The following is a 27,932-nucleotide window of genomic DNA, read 5'->3' as shown; positions in this document are numbered from 1 at the left end:
ATTATATACTTTGTAGCATATTTTATAGACAATTCAGCTATAATAATTAAATTTTAAATTCCGCATCAAATGTGCAGCAGTTAAGCTAGTCTCCGGACTTTTGAACGTACACGTATGTGTGGAGGGCTTGTGTCTCTCTAAAATTACTAGACGAACAAATATTAAAATAGTCAAATTTAATTTTGTCTAATTAATTGTCATTATTAACCGAATTTGAGGGAACTAAAAAATGTCAACAGTACAAAAACAAGCTTCTTAAAATATAAAACCTGCCTTATTGCTAGAAATAGCAATCGTATGCTTTATTTACTTTTGGCTATTTTGTTTGTCTAACATGTTTTTATAATATTGCTTGTATATGGCGCGTCCATCTAAGCGATCTAAGAGCTCGCCAGCGTTCCATTCTGATAAAATATATAGCGGCCAAGACAAGGCTACTCCGAGAGCCCTCGAGCTTTGTAACTTTAAAAAAGATTGTTTAGGCTTAGCGCTCTCTGCTCCCTTCCACCTAAAACCCGCAGAATTACAAAAAGACAATGAAAAATGATAGACCGGTACAAAAAAAAATAGGGCTTACAGTTTTTAATTCTTTTGCATCGTGAAAAACATTTTTAAGCTTATAAGTAGAAAAGACATTGAATAAACTCGTCTTTGTAATTAATATTTATCGATTATTTAGTAATCGTTATTATTCAAAAATCAGGTCTAATATCTAATATAATATAATCCGCAGATGTTTAGCAATAAAGTCACGAGTTTTAATTATTGAATGAATATGTTTTAATAAGAAATGATTATCCTGAAACTTTTCATCCTTATCATCAAACGTACAACTTACCACAACGTAGTAAGTTTAAATATTATTTGTATTGATAAAATGTAATTAAAGACAACTTTTAGGAATTATTTACTAAAAAGGATTTATGGACATTGGCGACATTTATGATTGTCACAATAAATGACATTTCTTTCAAAGTCAAATTAAAACTAAAAGCGATAAACATTGAACATATAACCTTTAATTCCATTTATAGTAAATTTGAATTAATTATATAAATTATCATTTATCATTATATCTGCAAAATATCTTGATTTTTAAGTGAAAATCCTGTGGTATAAATAATACAGTAAAAATTGACTTCAATTGAAATATAACAATATGCGAGAATTAAATAGAATTTTGGTCTTATATGGCAGTCAAACATTCACAGCTCAGGAGGTAGCAGAGAGGATATGGCGGAAAACGAAAGCGTTAGGGTTTCGGGGTCCGGTTCAGGCAATGGATGACTATCCCATATCCCGATTGATCAATGAAAACTTCGGTATATTCGTATGTGCAACCACAGGCCAAGGGGATGAACCAGATAATATGAAAAAGTTCTGGAAGTTTCTATTGAGAAAAAGTTTACCGTCTAACTCATTAAACAAGCTAAAATTCGGAGTAGTAGGATTAGGAGATTCGTCATTTGAAAAATTCAATTTTGTTGGAAAAAAACTTCATAAACGATTAATACAATTGGGTGCAACACCCTTGTTGGATGTTGGTAAGTCTCATGAACGTTTTTTGAATAATAAAATATGTAGTACATAGTGACAAGAGCTCCATATGTCCACCATTTTATATTTAAAACATAGTTACAAATCTTAATCTTCAATTATATAATTAAATAACAAGCATTCTTATTTATATCAGTTGTATCATCTTTCAAAATAGTGCAAGAACATGAATAAAGATCAGAAACTTAAGATATTTTTGTAAAAAAAATTATTAACATAATGAACTATTTTCTTAGTGTACCAGCATGATATTCTAACCTAGTATATTTATCTGTTTCATCATCACCATTTCAACCATAAGATGTCCACCTTATCTGAACATTCTACACTGCTTGCCAATCCATGGTGTCCACTACAGAACCTTAGGGTATCGTCTGTTTTGTACATTACGTCACCTGCTCCACCTTATCCAATATAACAAAATCTTACATTTTGAACCTATTTATATGTATCCTAGCATGAACAATAAAGATTCCATTCAAAGGTTGTCTGGTAATAGTTATAAGACCGCCTCTTGGTCCACAACATGAATTGTGTCTTTTTTTAATTATTGTCTATGATGTACAAAAAAGTGTAAATAAATAAGTAAATAATATTACATAAATAAATAAAAATAAATTGTTTGTCCTCTAGTCCTAATATATGTTTATTATTAAGTTCTGTTTATGTTACCAACATCATGAGTAGTGCGGCATTGATGTAGCCAACATCATTTTGTGTCAAAAAAGGTACCACAAGCCAGTAGACACATTGGCTGCTGTTGATAATGATTATTTTTAACTAGACTTTCACTCCTGTCTAAGTGGCATATGCAGATACTGCAGGCTTAAGCCAGTGAATGTCAAGGGTGCTCAACCTATGACTTATTTTAAGGTTTTGAACCTCATGGGCTCCAGGGAGAAGGATGATGACAGAGTAAAAAAACAATGAACATTGTATAATATATGTTGTCTTATAATATTGTTTTCATGTTTTAGGTCTATGTGACTACCAACATGATTTGGGCCATGATGCTGTAATGTTACCGTGGTTAGATAAGTTATTTATCAAACTAAAGGACTATTTTCCTAATATTCAAACAGATAACATAAATGATACATTTATTCCAAAGTGGAAAGTATCTTTATTAAAAAATGAAAAGAATGATTTACATGATAGACAGTTTGAAGACATTTATTTTGCAAAGGGTCAAAAAAATGCTTATTTGGAAGCTACTTCCTTGAAAGTAGTGAAAAATGAAAGGACCACAGATGAAACACATTTTCAGGTGATATATTTTTTATTTTATTAATATTAAATGGTGCATATATAGAAAGTTTTATACTTTAAAGCTTCAACATATATTTTGATAATAGCTAACTGTAATTTATTTTAATAAATCGTAATCCAAATATTGAAAATACTTTTCTCGCTATAATTCTTTTTCTCATTACTTTATAAGTTATTTATGAAACAATTGATTTTTAGTAAGGTTACCATACATTAATTGACACAATACATCCACACCTTAAAAATTTTTACTCATATAAGCAATCACATATTTAAAATGTAGGTATTAGCATTCAACTCAAACAACATGTTAAATTCTTACTGCAAAAAAGCCTAAAATATCGTCATTATACAATAGCCTATATCTTAGTTATGATTACATACAATAGATAAATGCCCTTATGAAAATGAAAAGAAATAAGGATTGGCGTAAAAAAAAATGTTCCAAAATTTTATAGTGTAAAAATGAATTATACAATTTGTAATAGGTCAATTTATTCTGTGGTTTGCTAAGTATTAATGTTGCCCTACAATTAAAAGAAATTTACAATGTTTATTTAACCATTTTAATATTTTTAGGATGTAAGATTAATAACACTTAAATCAACAGATGGCAATAAAATAGATTACAAGCCTAGTGATATATTTAATGTTAGGCCACGAAATGCTAAAGAAGATATTGATGATTTGTTTGGGATATTTAAAAACCATGACATTGATATAAAACCATATTACAAACTATTGGTAGAAGAATATCACGATGGTGAGTAATTTCATTCATTGTCATTTTGGTTTTATTTCTTATGATGAAGACAAATTTCATTTCAATAAATTTTTCATTCATACTTGACAAAAATATATATTAAAATATAAATGGTTAAATAACTAACGTTTTTAAGTATAAATATGACACATATGTCTTGGTAAGTTATTTACTGTTTCATCTGGCTGTATGGTCAGTGTGCATTTGCTTAATTGAAAATATACACTGAACTGTCAATGTCAAATGAACACGTGCGGCCGCGCTTGACGCTACGTCATTTTCCATTTTCAAAATATATACGAAAAGTGTTAATATTTTTATCAAAGAAATAGTGATTTATATGTGTTAAGAGAAAATTAAACATGTTACGAAGGCAGGCGCGTTTGCGTCGCGAATATTTGTACAGGAAGTCTGTAGAAGATAAACAGAAGAGTATACAAGCTAAGAAAGATCAATTAAAACGATGTTTAGAAGAAAACATTCCTATACACGGCGACCTGAGAAAAGAAGCTCTCGCTCTACAAAAAAGGATAGAATATGAAGACAAAGGTAAGTAATTACACAAATAATCTGTCACTACGTGTTTTTTAACCTTAAAACATAATTATATTGTGCTTTTATGTCAATTAAACAATTTCGAAGTTTATTAATTTAAATTTGTTTCCCACTTTAGGACCAGAATTAGCAGCTGCCATTGGAGGTTTTAGTGGGGGAGCAAATACACTTAATTCACAAGATGATGAATACAGATATGCAGGTGTTGAGGACCCAAAGATAATGATCACGACATCTAGAGAACCTAGTGCTAGATTAAAGATGTTTGTAAAAGAACTAAGGTGAGTTGGATATTTATTAGCAAAACTTTTGTTCATTAATTTATTAGTAGTCTAGGTTTATTCTAGTTATTGAGGTTAATTATTGTGCTTTTCTATAATATTTTCTTAATCTTCAATGAAGTAAGTATTTAAAATTAATATTTGTTTTATTTCATGGTCAACTGGCCATTGTTTAATTAAATTTAAATTAAAAACAATAGAATGTAAACAATTACATGATTAACACCATTATCCACAAAATAATAGTTTAAACAGTAGTGTTAACAGAAAAGTTACATTTTATTATATTATTAACATGTACCATGTCACAGCAATTTTTCAAGATTTTCCATTCAGGCCATGTGGCGTGCATATGACCCATACATTAAAAATTAAAAAAGTCATTTAAGTCATACTATACACTTTTTTAATACTGCAAAGCCATATTTAGTGGAAAAAAGTTATCAATTTTAATATGCATTACATATGTGCATATGTGATGTAAAGTTATCTATATTCGACCTCACAATTCATTTGTTTAAGAATCCTTTGTTTTTCAATGAGAACTGCAAATGGAAAAGAAAAGTAAAGCAGCGGTTGTATACACCCCATTTGGCACGGAATGTGTTAAAGCTAGAAAGTAGATTAAATTTTTACTCAAAATATACATAGATTTTTTTTTCAATTTTGAAGGACTAAAAACAGATCACGAACAGATCCATATCAGAATAGTGATCATTGAAGGCTTAAAAAATTGTAATACAAATGACTTGAAACAAACATTACATTGGGAATTAACCTAACAGATATCCCATATTTTTTTGTACACAATTTTTATGAAAGTAGTAAATAAAAAGGGGTTGTATGCAAGGAGTGACAATGCTGAGCCAGTAGGCATGACATGAGTATGCCCTCCACTAGGTGTTAGATAGTTGCTAGATGTAGGCAGCACAGTACTGTTCATTGTAGCAATCTTTGACAGAGGTTGATGCCTTGAAGTCCATGTCTATTGCCTGACAAGAAAAAAAAAGTGAGAATGTGCGCAGAATAGAACATTAACGGTAAAAATTAAAAATAAAACTACCTCTTTGCTACATCATAATTAATGAACCAAGTTTGCATATATTCAAAAAAATGTAATATTTTATTGTCAAGATAAATGATTAGAACCATAATTTAATTTATTTTAAATTGTTAATTTCTTTTATCTCTCATGATCACTCTATTATGAAATTTCTTGTTTTATGGATACATTTTAAAAAATGAGTTTTGTTAATCCTCATCTTGTATAAAGTTGTTTTTACATCATTGTTCATTTATTGTCAAAAAAGTATTACTTTTTACTCATATTATTTATCACTTTGAAATATGTTATGTTCATTAATTTATTTGTGTTCAAATGTGACAAGCCTTTAAATTTTGGCAGTACAATGTCTGCATGGACAGAGATAACAATAATTTATTTTGTATATGTAGTATTCTGAATTTATAAAACACTTTCCCATAATATCAATACATTAGTAATGTAAATTATTTAAAAATTAGTAATAAAATTAATTATTTCTGTAACCATACATACATTAATTGACAGCATATGAGGTACATGTTTACCCTTTCGTAGTTATACATCTTTTCTCTCTATATAAAACATTTTAAGTTCATGAACCTTCCATGAACTCTGCTCTGGTGTAAAAGCCCTTGAGCTAACAGCAATAACTTCTGTGAAGTATAAAATGTGTATTCTAAATTTCAGGTTAATATTCCCGAACAGTCAGCGTATGAACCGAGGTGGTTATGAAATGTCTCAATTAATTCACGCATGCAGAGCCAATGAGGTTACAGACTTTATAGTTGTTCATGAACATAGAGGGGTCCCTGACAGCTTGGTGAGTTCCATCCATTTACACATGATTATCTACATTTATCACAGCTTATTGTTGATGATTTAAACAATGAAAATATCCATCGCATATAAGCCTGGAGATCAGATCCTAGATGCGTTCACTTCTTTATTGTCCTTGACAACATGTATCTCCCTAGTTTTCTGCAATTGCATAGCTAAAGTATAAAAAAAGTAAGCTTAATTGGCCAAACCATTCTTGATACTTGAGCTTAGCACTACATTTGTGGATTTATTTTAGTATATTTAGATATAAACATGTTTTGCTGATTAGAAACTAAACCCACATATATTAGGGGTACCAGAAAGTAATGTGATTTCTGTCAACATATTTAACAAAAAAAACGATTAAGTTTTACCGCATTGAAATCTTGTATACTAGATGGCAAAAAGTTGTTGATAATGAAGGTGAATATATTGTTAATTAGAAATAAAAACTTGTTAGAAATATAATTGTGTGAATTTAACTTAAGAAAGCGACATTACTTTCTGGTCCCCGGAATATTTATATAGTGCGTTAAGTAACAGTTTTGAATCTGTAAGTAAAATGCTCTAAAAAAAATTAAACGGAGCGTTGTGACTATAAGCAACTTTCATTAGATATTACTTAGCAAAAGTGTTAATGATTTGTCAGCTAAAATAATGGACAAAGTTTTTTAAATATTATGTTCTTTATGCTTTAAAACGATTCGAGATACTCGATTTGTAGAATTATTTCTCATGTGAAATAGAGCTTCCACTAATAAAATTTACTAATACATCAAGCATTTTTTAAAATTAGTACCAGTAATGTGATCTCTCACTTTGGCTTCTTTGGCAAAATCACATGGAAAGGATTATGCTTAAGGTTTCTCCACAAATCAGAAGGGCATAAAAATACCCGACATAGCCCAGCAGATTGAGGTGGTAGCGGGCATGTCACATAGTCTGTAAAACAGATGGCCATTGAGACCTTATGGTATTGGAGTGGTAACCACAGATTTGCTAGCGCAACATAGGATGTTCGCCTATGACTTGGGCAGACGATCTGGTTAAGTTTCTTAGAAGATGCTAAATGCAGGCTGCTTCCTGTCTTATTATAAATCTATAAGGGAGACATAAGTCTAACAGTGGACATCTTATCTACTCTGCTCTAGTTATCTAAATTATATTAGGAGGAAGAAATTATCAGTTTGTTGATGCAATGAATTTTATTATTGCAGGTTATATGTCACCTTCCATATGGTCCAACAGCCTCATTTACACTGTCCGGTGTGGTAATGCGGCATGACATCCCCGATATAGGACCAATGAGCGAACAGTACCCTCATCTCATATTCCACAACTTCAAGAGTACTCTTGGTGAGTATTTAAGACAACTTCGCAGCATTTCACAGATTAGCCATCATGTGTATGAATTTTAGAGAAGCCATGTATGGTGCTTGGGGCTAACAATCAATGTAGCAAGCTTGGGAAATTTCCTTACAATACATTGGCACTCAATGTTATTACTAAGTTCTTACTAGCTTACCATTCCATTGACGCTGCTTAGAAAGCCTTTTCCAGAAATGAGCTGATTTTCACACTTAACAGGGTTACACCCTTTAATTAATCTTTGGGCAAGGGAGACATTGCTTACATACAAGTTATTCAAATTAATATAGGGGAATCATAATTAGTATCAACCTGCCCTTGGTAAGCCACTACGAAGTTATTATTCTGAAATATTATTAATTTATTTTTCTTTTGGAATGTGATGGGCCAATAGCATCTGGCAGTAAAAATACTGTAGGTGCAGATTGTAAAAGATAAACTCATTTTAATAAGTAGTAATCTGAATTCTGAAAAAAAATCTTTTTAACATTATTTATTATTTCTGCCTTTATCTTTATCTATAAATACAGAATGATTGCTGTATTGGTTATTTATGTTTCCATGGGAAAACCACCCTAGGGTCCATATACCATGAAGTGGTGAACCCTCTGGTGTGGGTACCAGAGTGCAATCTATATTTATTACATTTATTGTGCGAATGGGCATGCTATAGGACCGAGGTACAGAAGAGTTCAGAGAGAATACTTCTATTCTAGTAAATCACATAAATATAGACAACTTTTATAATATACAATGAGATAGATTTTTATAATATGTAATATAGATTGAGCCGCAACATTAACATTATAAATATTAAACCTCAACTTGGCAGATTTTTTTCAAAAATTACATTAATATTCATACCACTTGACCTAAGGATGCCAACAGAAAAAACTAAGAACAAGCGTTCGAAAATAAGAAATTCCCTAAACATTCACAAACAAATGATTACTTTGCGTTCAAAATTGATGCCACTATTTTTTTTAATTCTGATGTATCTCTACAGATACATTATCAAGAAAAGAGTTAAAAAGTATATTATTGTCAAGTTAGTGCAGTTATATTGCAGATTATACCATATTAGTATTTTTTAAGATATTCTGTATCAAATAATTTTGTATTAATTAAATCATCATTTTTGTACCGCAGGTCTGAGGGCAATGAGCATATTGAAATACCTATTCCCAGTCCCGAAAGCGGACTCGAAACGTGTGATCACATTCGCTAACAATGATGACTACATTTCCTTCAGACAACACACATATAAGAAGGTAGAAAATCTTTATCAACTTTTTTGGTCATATTGCTTATGTGGGTCATAGTTTTTCATATTAGTCTGTACAACTCTCTTTTAAGGCTTTTCAGTTTTATTTAAAATATTACATAAAAAGTAGTGACAGACACATAAAAACAAGAAATTAAAATAAACTCCTTGTGCCTTCAAAAGTTAACAAATCCTTCATTGGTGTGTTCAAATCTAAAATTAAAAGTATATAATTAAGTAATCTAATAAAAACCTTTAAGAATTTTTGATTGATATAAATGTGTGGAACATGGTCTGTTGAATTTACATGGTTGACACTATCATGCACCTACACCAAAATTTAATTTAAAAAGAGCAACTGTTGAGTTTCTGGCTAGCTCTTTTCAGATCAGCATTCCGAGCCATTGGTTGATTACTACATTTAATGTAAAGATAACGATTCAAAAGTGCATGTAAAAATGTCTACACTTGTTTATTCAGGTGTATTGAATTTGCATTTGTGAAAATTTTATATACAGTGTATGGTGGTGTTGTACAGTCAGTGTAGGGACTAGATAGAGGTGACTGTACTTTAGCCATTTTACCCTCTACGTTGCCGAGAGAAAAAAGATACGAGTATAGACTCGTATAGACTTCCTTCATAGATTTCATTTAAGATTGCTTGCAAGCATCCTGTATCCCGGGATTCTTGATAACTTAGTGTTATCAAGTATATCTGTCCACCTTGTGAGAGAATGCCTTACTCTGCATTTGCCATAAACAAAGTTCTGTAATATATTATCTACAATTTGTGATTTTGATGATAACAGTTTGATTTTTTTAATTCCAGGCGGGTAAAGACATTGAGCTGACAGAGATAGGGCCTCGCTTCCAGATGAAGCTTTATGAGATAAAACTGGGCACGTTAGACGCCCTAGACGCGGCGGATACAGAATGGGCGCTTCGCCCTTATATGAACACGGCTGCCAAACGTCGCTTCCTCAGCGACGATGACGGCTGGCACGAGGAATAATAAACTATTTACAAATAATGTCATTTTTATTTTTTAAATCCTAAAATTATTTCCTACTATACAATAAAACAGGTTATTGGACTACCATTTATTAATAATCAAAAACACAAATTAAAAATTAAATGACGGAAAATTCATATTGTTCAATAAACGAATATTAAAATGACAACAATCCTTGGCAGTTATGTGACTTGATTATTTTCTTTTTAATTAGGCTATATCTCATAGAAAGCCTTTGTGCATAAGTCGGTATTGTTAAACTTTATTAAAAGATGTGTTGTTGTGAAGTTTTTTCTCCATAAGTATAATACCTTGCAAAGCAGAGAAGTCATAAATTAAATAGTTAAAAAATTGTCGACCTCGTGTTGAAATTTCAATTTTGTCTTTATCTTATACTTGGCTACATATTACAGTAAAGCATATTACTGCAATGATTTTTACTAATGGACCCAGTTATTTAACTAGGCTATTATTTTTACGTCAGTCGCGATTTGTGTGTTAGCAAGCGGCCGGTAAAGTGTGAAGGTTCAAGTGGCAGCTATAATTGCGTCATAAAAATCTCGCGTCAACATAAAGAATTAACCAATAACCACAAACCATGCGCATTTATCAGCGGGCTGGCAGGCGGTGCACTTTATTGCACGACTACTGCTACATAGCGGAAGTAGCTATATATTAGTCCTTTTCTTATTTCCGTAATAACTCCAATAATTTACAGAAAAAATTAACAGAAATTAAATACATACATACACGTATATAAATAACTGATGTAGGTTGAATATAATGAATTTTCTTAAAGAAATGCCGTATTTTGATTCTCCTGTATAATTTGATTTTTGCCATTACGGGTTTATTTGACGGGTGCGATGATCCAGCTCTAAGTTTGACATCCTTAATGATTTGTGTGGACTTTTTTCCATAATATAACCCTTTTTCATTCTTTTTTCCATTACTAACTCAAGAATAAAAAAATAACTGAATAGGTTCCCCAATTTTGCGATTGGGCCTATACATTTTTATTCATATGTAAATTTATTTCAGATATGCCCGTCCCGGATTTCCTCCAACAACCGCTTACAATGTATGAAATCGCTGAACAATACTGGGATCTAAAGGCGTTTCCAACACAATACGTCTTCTCGCTCTTGGCTACAATATCGCAAGATAAGTTAGAAAAAGACAAGTGCATAGAACTTAGTTCACCTGCCGGGCAGGAAGACTGGCTGAATTACTGCAGACGCCCACGGAGAACTATATTAGAGGTAAAGATTGTCAAGGTTATACAGGGTGATGGAAACAGGCAGGAAAACTTTAAAGAAGTGAATATACACTGACAAGTCCAAAGTGGATATCTCTGAAATGTATTATATTAATTTTTTTTTGATGGAATTCGGGAAAATGACATCTGGCAATACAAAGTCTGCAAAGTAAATATATAGTAATGTGAATTTTTGATATCGTTTTTCCTCTTTATTGTACACGTTAAGATACATTTAATAAGTTTTACAATAATATACAAAAAAGTACAATGGGCGGTCTTATCACACAAGGCAAATTATTACAGTTAACAGTAAAAGTACTAATAAAGGGTAGTTTACATGTACAAAAAATGCATATTTACAAACAAACGAACGTAAACATACATAAACATACATAGACATACATACATACGTATATAACATATATACTTATAACAAATAAGGTGTCGCTTTTTTGGTGGTATTCTTATTTATATGTAGAAGGAATAGACGCGGCACAAACATACACATACACATATATATATATATATATATATATATATATATGTGTGTGTATATATATATATATATATATATATAAAACTTTACCACATTTTAGGCTAAACGCGCTATCAGCGCGCCATCATAACGCGCCATCTGAAAGATGAGATTTCAAAGAATCGAAATTTCTCCTTCTTAACCAACATAAATTTTAAATTTAATCATCGTTTAGTCCGATATTACTCTCCCCTTCCAGGTTTTACATGACTTCCACAGGTCCACGTCGAAGCTGACGATAGAAGTCCTCTTCGAGCTGTTCTCCACGATCAAGCCTCGGTCATTCTCTATAGCAAGCAGCGCGTTGCTATCACGAGGCCTGGAGCTGGACCTGCTGGTGGCTGTGGTCACCTACACCACCAAGCTGAAGAAGCCACGCCTCGGTCTCGCTTCTAACTGGCTGAAGAACCTATCTCCTGGTGATTGTGTTTATGGATGGATCAAGAAAGGGACGTTTAGATTCCCTGACGACAAGGTAAGATTTTTTTTACGAATTTTTTTTAATCTTAATCTAATATATAAAAATCTCGTGTCACGGTGTTCGAACTTGAACTCCTCCGAAACGGCTTGACCGATTTTTACCAAATATTATATGCGTATTCAGTATGTCTGAGAATCGGCTACTATCTATTTTCCATACCCCTAAGTGGTAAGGGTGGTCCACCCCTAATTTTTTTTTATTTTTTAGACAATTTTTTTAGTTTTTTTTCTTTTATTATGATACAGCATACAAAAATGCATACAACCCTAAATTTTCACCCCTCTATGATTAACCCTTATTTTTTATTTGTTAATTAAAAACTTTAATTTATTTTGCAAAACAACGTTTTCGGGATCAGCTAGTATGTCTGTAAAATGACAATAATTTAGGAGTTAAATAGGAAGTAGCCTAGCGTACCTTGACGACCTTGTTAAGGTGGCTCCGTTCCCCAATAGTTCCCCATCCATGGACAGGTGGACTTTCTACGCTTACCGGATCTTGGTCTCCACTTAGTCCCAGCATCTAACTATTCTGCCCGGTGTGCGGCTTGCCAACTGCCACGTCAAATGACCAATCTGCATGTCTTAGTTAGTTTTTTCCAACCTATTCTAATTATCGTCTTTAATATATTTTGTGTATAGTAGTAAATTTTAGTAGTGTAACGACAACTGGTTGCATTGATTAATGCGCGTTACTAATCAAGAAGCGTTTTTATATATAGTTATACTTTTCTCTGTCGCACACATCTTCCGTCGCTCACACACAAACGACACGTGTGATTGGATGTAAAGCAAGGAATGTAATTGGTTGTATAAATGTTAGTTCTACAATTGATTAACGTTGATCTAAGGTTTGGTATAAATGTATTGTCTCGGCAAATAAAAATCTGAGATAGTCTCCTTAAGTAGTAATAAATATTGTAACTTATTTCCCAGAATATCCCACACATCCTAATAGGACCTGGCACAGGACTAGCGCCGTTCAGAAGTCTTCTACAGGAAAGGATAGCACAGAATGTAGCCTCCAAGGACACGTTCCACCTGTTCTTCGGCTGCCGCTACAAGGACAAAGATTTCCATTGCAGGCAGGAGTTAATGAAAATGGTCGAAGATGGAAAACTGTCTTTATACTGTGTCTTCTCCAGAGATCAGGACAAAAAAATGTATGTTTATATTATTGCAACAAATCAAATAAGCTTCTAATATACAGTGAAATTATTCTATTTACGGTATTGGTTATTAGTGAAAAAGCTTTAAAATAGTGAATCTGTAGCTCATTTGGTATGACACACAGTGTAAAATCTAATGTATAAAATTCTCATGTCACGGTGTTCGAACTTGAACTCCTCCGAAGCGGCTTGACCGATTTTTACCAAATTTTACATACGTATTCAGTATGTCTGAGAATCGACTACTATCTATTTTCCATACCCCTAAATGATAAGGGTGGTCCACCCATAAACTTTTAAAAAACTTTTAAACCTAAACCACCTTTTAATTTTTTAGACTATTTTTTTGGTTTTTATTTTATTATGATACAGCATACAAAAATACATACAAACCTAAATTTTCACCCCTCTACGATCAACCCTTATCTTACATTTGTTAATTAAAAACTTTAATTTTTTTTGCAAAACAACGTTTGCGGGATCAGCTAGTAATCTATAAAAATGTCCAGAATTAATGAAAGAATAACCTTTTTTTAAATTCTTATTACTATATATTAAAATTTATTATTACATACTTTGTACTGTCAGAAGTTATTAGACTGTCGCATTCTTTTAGAAAAAAAATATACTTATTTCACAATGATCACTTTATAAAGCACTTACGGCGGTTTTAAAGCTTTTACGGCTGTGAACAATCATCCTGTATATAAATCAAATATATACATATAATATGTAAGCAGTTTGAAAAAATTACGATGCTTTATTTCCTTTCTAAATTTTAACTTTATTTATTTTTTGTGAGCATTTCATGTTATCTTAGCGCTATATTAAAATAATTTAGTCATATATATAGTTCTTAATGATAAAACTCACAATATTATTGCTATAATGCTACCGTATCCTCTCATTCTTCAGTTCATTCAGTTAAAAACTTTCCACATTATAATTGGACAGAAATGTTTTACAGATACGTGCAACACAAAATATCCGAACACAAGGATATGTTATGGCGGCTAGTCAATCAAGATGGCGGGTACATCTTCCTCGCAGGAAACGCTAAGAACATGCCGGATAACGTCCGAGATGCCTTCGTTGAGGATGTGTTCTGTGGGGCCGGAGGTCTGAGCCTCCAAGAGTCCAAGGAATTGCTGCGTCATATGGAACAAACCGGGAGGTTGCAAGTGGAAACTTGGTAGGCTAATATAATATATAATAGTGTAATTGCGTTGAGAATATATTGAGTCATTGTTGTCAGTCAACATAGGTATGGATTTTAACCTGCTTATCTATTTATTTAAAATTACAATCTATAATTCTAATATGAAGAGTGAGAGAAATACCTGATAATTCCACCATGTCGAACTTTTCAAAAAGGGTTACGGTTACAAGCAATTATTATTAAATTGCCTTTGTGTAATTAAAAAAAATGGGTTCTAATAAGTAGATAACTGTAAAATGTTATTATGTATGTTTTTTATTATTTTTAATTTAAAATTGTATATCTATTGTCATGTAATTGTCCTATTCTGATCAGATGTGACAAAAATATGATTTGTACCAAAATGTTTGGAAATATCATGTGCTAAAAAGGAGTGTACCAAAATGTATGAAATGTATCACGTTTTGATCCAAATTTGCTAATAATTTCCAACATGGAAGTATCATGATTTGTGCCAATCTGAAAAAACTCCACAAATACCCCAAAACTTAATAAAGAACAAATAAATATTTTTTTGAGTTAGCGGAAATGTAACTTGAGTTTAAATATTTTATTTTTTTTTAAATCCTCATAATGAATGAGAAAACCGTGTCCACATTGACCAGTTCAAAAGAATTATTTCACTACAACGCAACCCCTAGTGTTTTTATATAGTTGTGTTAGAAAAAGTTGTTGTATTTTCAAATCACCTCACAATTTTTTCTCAGCGTTTCTATGCTATTTTATATTGTAAATAATTACTCTATTTCCAAGTGGAATAATTGTGTTGTAAATAAGTATAGAACAAGGGTAATTGTGTACATATACATATAATATATCTACATAGGATTTGTGTCGTCGATTCTTCTATGTTAATGACAATCCCGATAAACTGTTTAGTGCTAGTGGGACTACTAGCGCCATCTATCGGCGCCTACAAAACTGTTATATAGTTTAGTTTTAAAGGTTGTGTTTTTTTTTATTTTCAAATGGAATAATTGAGTTGAAAGAATACCTTTAAGTTTTTGATTCAGTTTGACGAAGTACAAATGTAAACAGCAATGTCATAATGTACGGAATTTAACATTCAATGGTTATATATTAAGAATAAATTATTACATATTATATTGACTATTATTTATTATTACAGCTTATTTATCAGCCAAAAGCTTCTGCACCTTTTTTTAAAACATCCTGTACAAGGAGATGACTTTGGAATATATTAGTTTATTTTTCTCTTTTTGAATGCGACAAATATATCTTATCAACTTCTTCAGGGACAGAGAAAAAGTGATTTTACTATGAAGTTTCCCAATTTTGAAAACTCATCTGAAACCATTGATTTTGGGATAGGGTGTCATTCATTGGTAGTAAATGAGATATACATTCACTCACTTAGTTTTTACATCTATAGTAAATCACCATGTATCGACTAAACTTGCCAAGTAAGTTAGAGTTACGAAAGAATATTTAAAAAAAAATCTTTTGTTTCAAAAATACTGATCAAATCATATTGATATTAAACACGTAAAAAATGTACTACTTTGCGTTTGAAAAGTATCCTAAAGGAGATAGTTTTTTTTTTAATTTATAGCATAAAAACTGTTCTAATTAATCATTATCATGACATAGAAGATTCACAGCTGGAGATAGGCCCGCTTCATAGTTTTCAAATAGGATCAGTTCAAAGCATTCTATATCCAGCATTTTCTGTGGATCTTAACAAGTTCATTAGTCTACTTAATAGATGGTCGCACTACGCATTATTCCAGAAGCCGCTTTCTATCACCATATTGTTTCAAGAATAATGTGATCAAATCATATTGATCGTTTTATTGACAGGAAGTGTAAATAGGAAAAGTTTATTTATATATTTAATCTTAATTAAAAGTACAGTATGCTAAGGAGGTCAGTTGAGATCTCAGGATACGGGCAGACCCCAAAGCTTGAGGTTGCCGGCGTCGCGCTTGCGTTCAGGTGGCTCCTTGTCCTCGCAGGCAAACGCCACCAGATACCTCGACGGGTGCCAGGCCACCGTGAACGTGGCCGCTTGCACCGGGATCTCTGCCACTTTCTCACCTGTAAAACAATACATATTATTCTCCTTTTGACAATTTGGTTTTTGGAGTTCAAACACAATTCAAAGTCACTAACAGAAAAAAAAACTAAGGAAATATATGTTCTTTCAAGTAATTCCCTTATGATAAAACGCATTTTTTCCAATGTTTTGCCAGTCCTCGAAACATTCTGAAGCTTTTTTACGGTATAACCTTTAATACATGGATGCACAGACCGCGGCCCGCCGGTCGAATACTGGTGGCCCGCCGACAGCAAAAATAATACTCTCGTACATTCGAAAAATATTGAATTCTAATTATTATCAATTCTTTATTGTCTTTAATTACCTATACTTCTGGTGGCCGGCCCGCCATCAGTTCATGATTTGCCCGAGTGGCCCCTAGTCTTAATAAGTCTGTACAACCATGGTTTAATATCTTTTTATCTCCTTAATAGTCTCATAAAAGTATCCCCGTATTGGTCTTTTGAATTTACTACATAATAAGAAGTCGTACGGAGCCAAATCAAGCAAATACGGTGGTTGAGGAACGATATCGGTCAAGTTTTTGATAAACAAGTCGCAAAGAACCAATGCAATGACATCGACCAATCGAGACTTGACGCTTTTGAGATAAAAACATCCTTCAAAATGATTTGGCCTGAGCCAAATATTCCAACATTTGACAAACAGACGTTTGGCATATGTTAAAGACCAGTGATTCCCAAAGTGGTCTATATCGACCCCTAGGGATCTATGACAACCTGCAAGGGGTCTACGTCAGCGAAAAATTTTTTTAATGTTACGTTTATTTTACATAACAGAATCAAAATTTTGAGTAGTTTTAATTTAAATTAAATTAATAAATGTATAAATTAACACGTGTTTTTACTTTAAATTTTTAACACTAAACTTCACTACAGTTAGAAATTTACAGGAAATCAAAATCAGGTAAGTAGGGAGTCTGGCCAACACGGATAAACATGGCAAAGGGTCTACGACACAAAAAAGTTTGGGGAACTCTGTTATAGACAGTAAGAACCTAGAAAAATAATTACTTGACTTCCTAATGCCCGGGAGGTTTAGATGTCCATCATAAATATAACTACGCCTCAGATACAAACCATCACCGGCAACACACACTAGTCAAAGACATCTTCAGACATTTTCTGGGTAATAAGAAACGTTTCCCTGCCTACTTACACCCGTATTATTTCCTATCTATAGAACTATCAAATATCAGAAGACTCACCAGTCTCCGTGTCCCCGATATCGATGATGTGGTCTTCGCTAGCAGAGGCCAGTAGCCTGCCGTCGAAACTGAATGACAAGGTCCGGACCGGCCATTCCAATCTGTACACAAAACCAACAATAAAACTTAACCATTTCCACTCCAATGTCGAGTGTCACTCGACACTGATTTTGTTCCACAAGCTCCACTGTCAAGTGATACTCAACATGGTGTAATACTTCTTTTTGCGGAAAATTTTAAAACAGGAAAGATTTTTGTTACTAAAATGTTTGAATCACGAATGAATGAAACATATTCTAGAATCGCAAGATACTGTAATTCAATTAAATTTTATCGATGCTACTTAACAGCCTTGGAGCGGAAAGGGTTAAAGTAACTTGACCGAGTTACAACTAATTCAAAGTTAATTGCAGAAGTTAAGAAAGAGATGATTTCATAATTATTGTGGGAGTCGTATATATACTGATGTGATGTCTGAATGAATAATAGGTGTAAGATTTTGTGGGCGAGCGTAGCCGACGGGCGAACTTAGTGTGCCGAATTAGTGCAGCGGGCACATGCACGCACCGGTGACGCGGGCGCAGACCTTTTGTTACTTTTGTTTCTTTTGTTTCTTTTGCGCCTTTGTTGAGCACATTGCGCCCCAGAGTCCTACGACGAATGCACGTCCTTTTTGCTCGCACTCAAGCGCTAATAAAAATTTGTTCGTGTGTTAAATAAATTGATAAAGTGTTACAAATATCTTTTAATAAGATGCCAACTCTTTATTATCATCATTTCAACCGTAAGATTTCCACTACCGAACAAAGGCCTCCCTCATAGATACACAATAGTAACGGTTGGAAGTAGTCTTCTTCACCCAACATCGTCTGATGACCTTGATAAAGTCACCTGTCCACCTTGTGGGCGCCCAATGATGAACTTAAAGTTCTGTGGTCTTCACTTCTGTATATTAAAACCCCAGCAGCCATCTCTTCTGGCATTAAACGTTATATTTTTACAGATAGTAAACAATAATTAATTTTCTTACGCAGTAATCTTAATTTTGAAAATACGTTTTCTAACTTTTTACCATCACCATTGATAATCACCAGTGAACACATAAGGCGGTTCCAAATACAAGCACACAAGTGTAGTTATTATATATGTATATATCATTCACCCATTCGCAACCCGCAAGATGGATAATAGATAAAAATGTTATATATGAAAATAATTTAAAACAAAAACAAATCAGTATGCTAAGCTGAGAAGTCAACACTTAACAAGCTGGACATAAACCCCTCCTATAGACCTCCAATGGATGGAACTGCCTGCATCCATCGTCTACTTTAATAAGGTCTTCTGTCCATCTAGCAGGCGTACGCTGTAGCTTAGGCTGTACTTGCTGGTCCTTGGTCTTTACTCCAGAACCTTAAGGCTGTAGCGGCTAGCCTACCACTGGTACTTTAACTTGATTCGAACTTGAAGAAAATTGGTTAAATATATATATATATATATATATATATATATATATATATATATATATGTAAAGTATTGTCGCTTTCTTAAGTTAAATCTACACTACAAAATTTACGTAAAAGTTTTTATTTCTTATCAACAATATATTCACCTTCGTTATCACGCCATCTAATATACAAATTTTCAGTGCCGGAGCGGTAAAAATCAATCGCTTTTTTCTGTAAAATATGTCGGCAGAAACGACATTCCTTTCGGTGTCTTTTACATATATATATTACAGAAAAAAAAAACATCGAAACATGCAATGTCAAGCAATGATAGAAACAAAGAGTTTACCTTGAAAAGACGCGAAGACAGGCGAGTTCCTGCACGTGCCAAAGGGAGACCAGGGCGTCAGCGGAGCCCGTGGCGAAATACCGACCGGTGGGGTCGTGCTCGATGCAGATGCAGGTGCCCGGGTGAGCCTTCAGCACCGTCTGCAGCTGCAGCCCTGGGTACCTACACACAAACACTCTCTTATAAATTTCTATGTTCACAATTTAGCAGTTAACAAAACTCCCTTTCAACAGCTATTTTGTCAGATAGTGAAAGGTATATATGATAAGCATATAATGGGTTGTACAGAAATCTAGCAAGAATGTTGAAATAACAAAGCATTTTATAAATTATTACTGAAATTAATTGCTGAAAAATTTAAAATATCTGTATCAGTGGCGTAGCTAGGGGGTGGCGAGCGGGGCGGCCGCACCAGGCACCACAAGCAGGGGGGGCACCAAAGTTGAAAATAATTTTTTTGAATTTTTTTTGTACGATGAATAATGAAATGTTAAAAGAAAAATGAAAACCATAATTTAAAGTAAGTTAACATAAAAAGAATATCGAATTTTACTATTTTTGTACTAAAAAAGTTGTTAAATAATATGAATATTAAAAAAAAAGTAAACGGTTACAAATTATAATATACACAGTGTTTAAGCCTTTCATTCGTAAAACACAAAGTTTTTTTTAAAAGGGCCCTAAATCAAAAAACTCATATCTGTGTTCATGAAATGTACATGAAGATATATATGTGTTCAACATTTAAGGACATGATTCTCTCCCTTAATGTATAAACCACAAAGATGAGTTCATAAAGGGTTCAAAAAATTCTGGAAAAACTTTTTTGTTTTATACAAAGAAAAGGGCGAGGATCATGTCCCTTTAAGAAAGAAAATTATTTTGATTTCTATAATATTTTAAAGAAAAAAAACAAAATTGAGCTTCGGAGTTTTTACTATTTTATGGGCAAAAAATTGTACCAAAATGTGAAAAATATATAAATAAAGAATTTAGACTCCTTAGGGGGGGGGGGGGGACCAAGCCCCAATCTGCCCCAGGCCCCAAACACCATAGCTACGCCACTGATCTGTATATATATAGCAAATCTGTGATAACTAATAATTTAACCAATGCTTATCAGGAATTCTAGACATAATACGCTCCAAGCGTTCTCTAGCTATATGTAAAATGTCTGTAGTGAATATAGTCTGTAGTGATCTCACTACCACTAGTCACTTTATTTAAATTGTTATTTGTCAAAATTTTTATTTACATTTATTTTAATACAAAAGATTTTATTTACATAAACCTAAACACCTAAATTAATTTAAATTATATCTACTTGTAAATGTTTATGTGTATTCAATAAATAAATATTCTAGGGTCAAACTGACATTGTACGCAACATTTATTTTAGCAGTCTAGCTGCGACATTTGCTTGCCGGCCGGCTATGTAGGTCACGGCCCGCCGCGCCCGCGCAACCCCCGCTCACGCAGTGCAGCGGCTGCGCCGGCGCGGAATCCAGTCCCGGTACGATTGTGACGCGGAGCGCATGTCAGTTTGCCCCTCAACTTTCTCGCAAAAATACGTTGGTTTTAGTATAAGTTTTCCCATTCTGCCCTCGCACCTTCTATTATTCAAAAAAGCTTGCTACGTACACGCACGCACGCTTTAAGTCAAATACTTAGATACAGTACCCGGCGATAAATATTGCACATAGATCTTTGGAAAAAGACAATCGGCTAATTTCGGCTTCGTAGAGCGCTATCTCTGTCACACAAAATACAAACAGTCCGGTATCTATTAGGAGCTGTACAACAAGTACCATTTGCTTCTTTTGATTATTATTTTTATTCTTTGTAAAAAATACACCAATTTTTCTATAAGCGGTGGCTTTAGGTTGGGGTAGAATAAAAATAAAAATAAAAATAATTCTCAGTGACTTCCATTTTACTATCTGTGCTCTCAAAAAGTCAGGTTTTATTACAATGTCTCATTTTAACAATAGGTATAATGATGTTTATTATGTACAGTTGTACTTTTCCTAAATAATTAAATACATAGTCTGAAATGTTTTTTTATTTTATTTTACTGTGCCGGGTACTGTACTTTAATTTTATTTATTAAATTTTAATTCTATTTCTTAATTTAACTTAAATGCAAAAAAAAATTCTTTCTCTCTTTTTTTAATTTCTATTACCTATTCATTGCAAATTTCTTCAATAATTGCAAATAACTAATATCTCTTATTTCCTTTTTTTTAAATTGTTTGTTAAATAGATGTAATGCAATACTTTCCAAGGAATATATAAGATGTGTAATGCAAAACTCACGTCAGAATATGAACACAGCCGAGGCCATTGGTCAAATAAAAGAGATCCGATTCATTGTTCCACGAGATTTCGTTCACTTCGAAATTGAACTGCTCTTCGGTTACCTGCAATGAACTTTAATATTTACTCATACAAATTATCATGTTACGAAGTACGAGTAAGAACCCTCTAAACCAGTGATTCCCAAATTGGTCTATATCGACCCCTAGGGGTCTATGACAACCTGCAAGGGGTCTACGTCATTGAAAAAAAATTTGGGGGTCCATGAAGTGAAAATGGGGGTCCACGATAGAGGACCTCAACACATACACTGATAGTACCTATTTACTTACATCATACTATCTTATAATATCAAAACATTTATATTATTTATAAAAGTACCTATGAAGTAAAAAAAATATTATATATATTTATTAAATTGTGTAAGTTGTAGGATGTTGGTATTCGCTTTGTGGTCGCAACACATTTTGAACTTGTAAAAACCAGAGAGTCGTAGTCTCAGAGCTTCGCTACCTTGCACTGACTTGTTCAATTCGTCACTCTATAAATACAAATGTGAGACAAATACGTTTATTCGTTTCCTGAATATTGAAAAGGAAAGTGCTAAGAAGAAACGAATGTCATAATACAAGAGGAACTGACTGAACTAAGTACAAACGAAGAACTTAAGGTTCAATTTAAAAACGGATATCAGCAATTCTGGCTGCAAAACAATATTATTTATAGTTTATTTTATGTTACGTATATTTATATAACAGATACAAAATTTTATTTGAGTAGTTTAATTTAAATTCAATTAATAAATGTATAAATTAACCTGTGTTTTTACTTTAAGTTTTTAACACTAAACTTCACTACAGTTAGAAATTTACAGGAAATCAATATCAGGTAAGTGGGGGTCTACCCAATACGGAAAAACATGGCAAGGGGTCTACGACACAAAAAAGTTTGGGGAACACTGCTCTAAACAATAAACACGGAACCCTATGATCAAAAAGTGCCGTAAACACGTGACCATGAAATTATTTATAGATTTTTGTGTACGGTTCTCGGAAATTCTAACCGAGTACTATCGCGAAATTACTAGAACCTCCTCCGTAGTATAAATCTTCTTGTACTTCCCATGTCGACAGTTCAGTGTTGTTTTTCGAGTTATAAGATTAAGATCTACGATCAGTGATACAAAGTGACTATATGGCAAGTTATTTGAACACTGATTTCTTGAGCGATTTGGAAGCGAAGTTTGGACTAAGCAAAAGTATACTTTGTGTTAAAGTAGGGTGACCATCTGATTTGTGAATAAAGGACTCCTTATGAACCAGTGGTGTCTCATTCCGAGTCAGAACCCACAGTACGTAACAATTATAATTAAGTAAAGAAATAAAATAACTTATTTATTTATAGCTCCCTGGGAAGAATCCCACTATACTTTTGTATTTTTCAATAATAAATAATTAAGTCTTTGCCACGATCATGAGAAACACGATTAGAGGAATAGAGTGAGAAAGACATATATATATAAAATAATTTATTAGTGATTATTAATATGATAGATAGACATAAACTTAGATACAAGTTACGGAAGTTAAGTACAGACTGAGCTGACTCTGTGTTTCGCACTAATCGGTGTAACATTACTCCTGAGGATGCCCCGTGGAGGGGTTAAACACATGTTGAGTGATTTAACGGTGGTAGTTGTGTAATTCGCATTGTTTACCGCACGCGCATTTATCAGCGGGCTGGCGGGCGGTGCACTTTATTGCACGACTACTGCTACATAGCGGAAGTAGCTATATATTAGTCCTTTTCTTACAAGTTAATTGTCTATAAAAGGTTGAAAGTGATGATTTAATTGGTTGAAGCTGTGGCTATGTTGCGCGACCTAATGCGAATATACTACAGTAGAATGCTTCCTCAGCTACTGCAGGAAGGTGGTAATAAATGCAATAAGTAAAAATAAAACTAACACTAAAATATAGAAATAGAAGGAATAATACGTGTTGAATATTTGAACAATAAATAATGTTGCAAAATAAAATAGTAAGGAAACCTAGAACGTAGTGGTTGAGGATGAATGTATGGCTAATGGAATGAAAGAGAAAGACTGGGAAAATTGTAGAATGAAAGAAACAGTACGACAGATAAGATGATATATGAAAGAGAAGAATGATAATAAAAAAATATGAATAAATTACTAGAATTAAAAAGTCCCTGTCCCACACGAGATAGGGTAACGAGAGGTCCCCAACAGCGACCATTAAAGAAAAAAAAAAAAAAGAATATACAATAGTTGTAGAACACGTACCACTTTATATGTTCGTGTGTCAATGAAAGAGACAAGATCTTCCTTGTTGCCAACTGCTATAGTGCTGCCGTTGGGCGACCACGCGATGTTTATATTCTCCCCCTTTGTTGATATACTCGCAGCGCATTTATGTGATCTGTTGAGAATTAAAACATATATTAAATTGAAAACTTTATACAGGTGATTGGTTATAAATGTATAAGTTTTAAAGCTTTCACACCCATTTCCAATCATCCTGTATAAAGTAAAAACTTGGATTAAAAGTGATCTGTCGTTTATTTACATTTTCACTAGTGAGATATAAACTTATGTCAGTACAAACTCTGCAAGGACATATAATATTTTTTTTTTAATATTATAGTTATTCAAATTTTGAAAACACTTTTTTTACTATATTAACACTGTGTTATTTATTATTCATGTAACCAATGATTTTTGAATAGAGTGTACCATATGTTAATTGACAGTAAATGAGCTAAACATTCCCCCCTTTAGGCTTTTACATTTCTTTCTTGTTTTATTAATTTTGGAAGACAGTAAAATAATATAAAAATGTCGGGACAATGGTATTGTATTATATTTTAAATCATATATTAACGGTAAACCAATCCAATAAAAATTGTACACAACTAAAGTACAAATATTTACTGTTGAATTCTAATTTATTTGAAAATGAAACTTAAATAGTTTCTTTCTAAAAAGAAAATCTTAAAATTTGCCGATCCACTCAACTGTTTACATCAACCTGTATAATCAATGGTGTGTTTTATGTTCTCTTGGAATAAAATAGACAGAAGCATTTAAACTAGGATATCACTAAAAAGATAAACATATTAAGTCATATAAAGATGTTAATATTCACAATGATTTAATTAAAATTAGGAAAAACAATGTCTATATTTCTTTGTTAATATACATCATAATTGTTGTGATGTAAAAATTAAATATAAAACATTTTAACCTTGTATCCCAAATCCTCACGGATTTGTCACCGCTTGCTGTACTGAGTAGATCTGCGTGAGAGGCGTGCCAACATAACTGATCTACGGAGCCTGTGTGACCGCGAAACACAAAGTCTTGTACCTGGTAACATGTACAATTTATTGTTTTAGCATTCAAAATGATACAACCAACCATTAACACATATCTTATAAGTACCATGTGCTAACTTAACCCTTTCCACTCCAATGTCGAGTGTCACTCGACACTGAATTTGTTCCACAAGCTCCACTGTCGAGTGATATTTGACATGGTGTAATACTTCTTTTTGCGGAAAATTTTAAAACAGCAAAGATTTTTGTTACTAAAATGTTTGAATCACGAATAAATGAAACATATTCTAGAATCGCAAGATACTATAATTCAATTAAATTTTATTGATGCTACTTAACAGCCTTGGAGTGGAAAGGGTTAATATTAAATATATTAGGGGAACCGGCAAGTAATGTTGTTTCTATCAACACATTTTACAGAAAACCCGATTGATTTTACTGCTCCAGCATTGAAAATGTGTATACTAGATGGCAAGAGGTAAATGACTGAATATTTTGTTGATTAGAAATAAAAACTTGTTAAAAATATAGTTGTGTCAATTTAACTTAAAAGAGCGACATTACTCTCCCGTGCCCCTGATATGTATATATAAATAATAATAACTAACATTAAGAAATATCAAACAATGCAAATATGTAACAGGATCTAATTATTTTCCTTTAGTATGGTTCAATGACTATAGTTAATGGCCACTGTTGAATGCCTACAGCCTGCACTTACCTGCCTGTAAGGTAAGACAATAAGCCTGCCTCACTCACATTTGTGTTGGGAGTGTTTTACATAACAAATATAGACATACAATGTATTATCTTAAACTAATGTTATTATGATAATTGGTAATTGTGAAGATATGTTAAAATTCCTTGCATTAAGACTAAAGTCGGCACTCGGTTTTGAGTATGGTTTTGTGGCCAACAAACACTATACCGAAGTGGCTAATCACAATATATTTAATTAGATTGGAAAATAGATATCAACTGTGTTTGAGTGAAATAGTGTTACAATAGCTGGTCACAACTGGATGAAAAAACCAGGACAAAGAGGCTTAGCACCAGTTGGAGGAGGGTTCTACCCATTGTTATACTATGGTAGCTTAACTGAGATTCAAAACATATTTTAACTGAGAAATCACTTAATGCATTACAGTTTAGAACCTACAAGAATTTATCTAATATTGGTGATATTTTATACCAGTCTTGTGGATTTTAATATCATGAACATGTTATGCACTCCATTGGTACAAAATATGAATGCACACTTTTATTCAATCAAGCTTTTCACAACAAAGTGTTTCCAATTTAGCCCTTGGTGAATTAAAACTACATATTGTTGAATATATTGTCATTGCTCGGCTTGGCATCATTTTAAGGCTAGAACAAAATATTATACACAAACCCAGCCTTTTTTTAAGTTTAAAAGAGACAATAGTCTCACACAATTTTGAAAAGTTACCAAATGCTTACCGGTCATTTGTTTACGCATTGTTGTGTTGTATTCTTCACTATTGTAAACAGTAAATGATTGAACTCACCAGTCTACTTCTTTCCAGGTTAAATATCGCGACACTCTTATCAAAGGAGCCGGACGCAAGCCGCCTGCCGTCGCAAGACCAGCCGACGGAGTGGACCTTCGATGAATGGGCTATATACTCTCGGACCACATTATGAGACGCGAAGTAACTCCGTAGCTCTGCTAAATCCTCTATCGGAGTCTGCGTTTGCTTGTGATCTTTCATTTCAATTCAGTTATAGTGATAAAAACATAATACAAAATCAGTTAGAAATCAACAATGCTTCTCTAACGATACGTCAGTTATTTGACATTGACAGTATAGTTTTTAATGTGCGAAGTATAAACTTTTTGCCATTTCGATTTTGAAAAGATTTCATTTGCTTCTAATCTGCAATTTACAATTAACAACGTAATTAGTAACATACAAAATGTTTCAACTATTAATACATCTTTTAGTAAGTGTTATAAATTTTTCCCTTGAAAACCTTTGCTATTATTATATTATACTATTATTAAAACAGTTTTCGGGGTACCTTGTATTTATTAAATATTGTGCAAGTCTAATACAAGATAAAGTTTAGGATTTAGTCGAATTTATAAAGAAAAATGAAAACAGTAATTCGGTTAACTTGATAATCGTAATTTTATTAAACATATTATTAATTTGCCTTATTATATAAAGACGGACGTTATGCCTTGTTATTAGAAAAATTAACAAGAATTTTAATTTTATTTTATGAAAACAATGTTTCAATTAGGACTTATTTAGTCATTTATTGTTGTCATTGTATGAAATACATTTTTAAATTTAATATGTACTGGGTGCGTTTTCTTTTCTATAAGTAAATATACTGGAATAAAAGGCATTTTTCCCACATCACGGAGAAAATACCTAGAACGTACATTTAATAAGTTATTCATGCTAATTTAAATTTTATTTTATTAAAATATTGTCGTTTATTATGTGAATACGGTACGTTTTTTATTAATAAGTCTTAATAAAGAGTACACATTTAATTAAAATTTGAAACAGTTATCATTTATTCAATATATTTTCGCCGCCAA

General features: G+C 32.6%; 3 protein-coding genes across 3 annotated transcripts; 2 read left to right on the top strand and 1 right to left on the bottom strand.

Annotated features, from left to right (window-relative positions):
- Window positions 1–1,011: 1,011 nt before the first annotated feature.
- LOC137925885 (NADPH-dependent diflavin oxidoreductase 1) lies at window positions 1,012–14,577 on the top strand. Its single transcript, XM_068769362.1, has 7 exons — window positions 1,012–1,544; window positions 2,535–2,824; window positions 3,406–3,589; window positions 10,975–11,195; window positions 11,929–12,204; window positions 13,146–13,372; window positions 14,346–14,577. Exons 1-7 carry the CDS (start codon window positions 1,160–1,162, stop codon window positions 14,572–14,574), a joined length of 1,812 nt encoding a protein of 603 aa, XP_068625463.1. The 5' UTR covers window positions 1,012–1,159; the 3' UTR covers window positions 14,575–14,577.
- LOC137925886 (U3 small nucleolar ribonucleoprotein protein IMP4) lies at window positions 3,800–9,933 on the top strand. Its single transcript, XM_068769363.1, has 6 exons — window positions 3,800–4,138; window positions 4,263–4,425; window positions 6,158–6,290; window positions 7,507–7,645; window positions 8,807–8,928; window positions 9,751–9,933. Exons 1-6 carry the CDS (start codon window positions 3,952–3,954, stop codon window positions 9,931–9,933), a joined length of 927 nt encoding a protein of 308 aa, XP_068625464.1. The 5' UTR covers window positions 3,800–3,951.
- Window positions 14,578–16,438: 1,861 nt separating the features above from the next.
- Window positions 16,439–27,155, bottom strand: tex (THO complex 3 homolog tex). Its single transcript, XM_068769517.1, has 7 exons — window positions 26,887–27,155; window positions 25,264–25,385; window positions 24,303–24,438; window positions 21,998–22,101; window positions 19,682–19,843; window positions 17,885–17,985; window positions 16,439–16,655 (listed from the first exon to the last, which is right to left on the bottom strand). The coding sequence occupies exons 1-7, from the start codon at window positions 27,088–27,090 to the stop codon at window positions 16,498–16,500; spliced, it is 987 nt and encodes a 328-aa protein (XP_068625618.1). The 5' UTR covers window positions 27,091–27,155; the 3' UTR covers window positions 16,439–16,497.
- Window positions 27,156–27,932: the final 777 nt, after the last annotated feature.

This window comes from Battus philenor, unplaced genomic scaffold (assembly GCF_028537555.1).
Source record: "Battus philenor isolate CCGP_79_NKW_IND1 unplaced genomic scaffold, ilBatPhil1.0.hap1 SCAF_28, whole genome shotgun sequence".
Classification (NCBI taxonomy): Eukaryota; Metazoa; Arthropoda; class Insecta; order Lepidoptera; family Papilionidae; genus Battus; species Battus philenor.
Note: the sequence above shows the minus strand (reverse complement) of the source record. Positions and strands in the feature narration are given on the sequence as shown.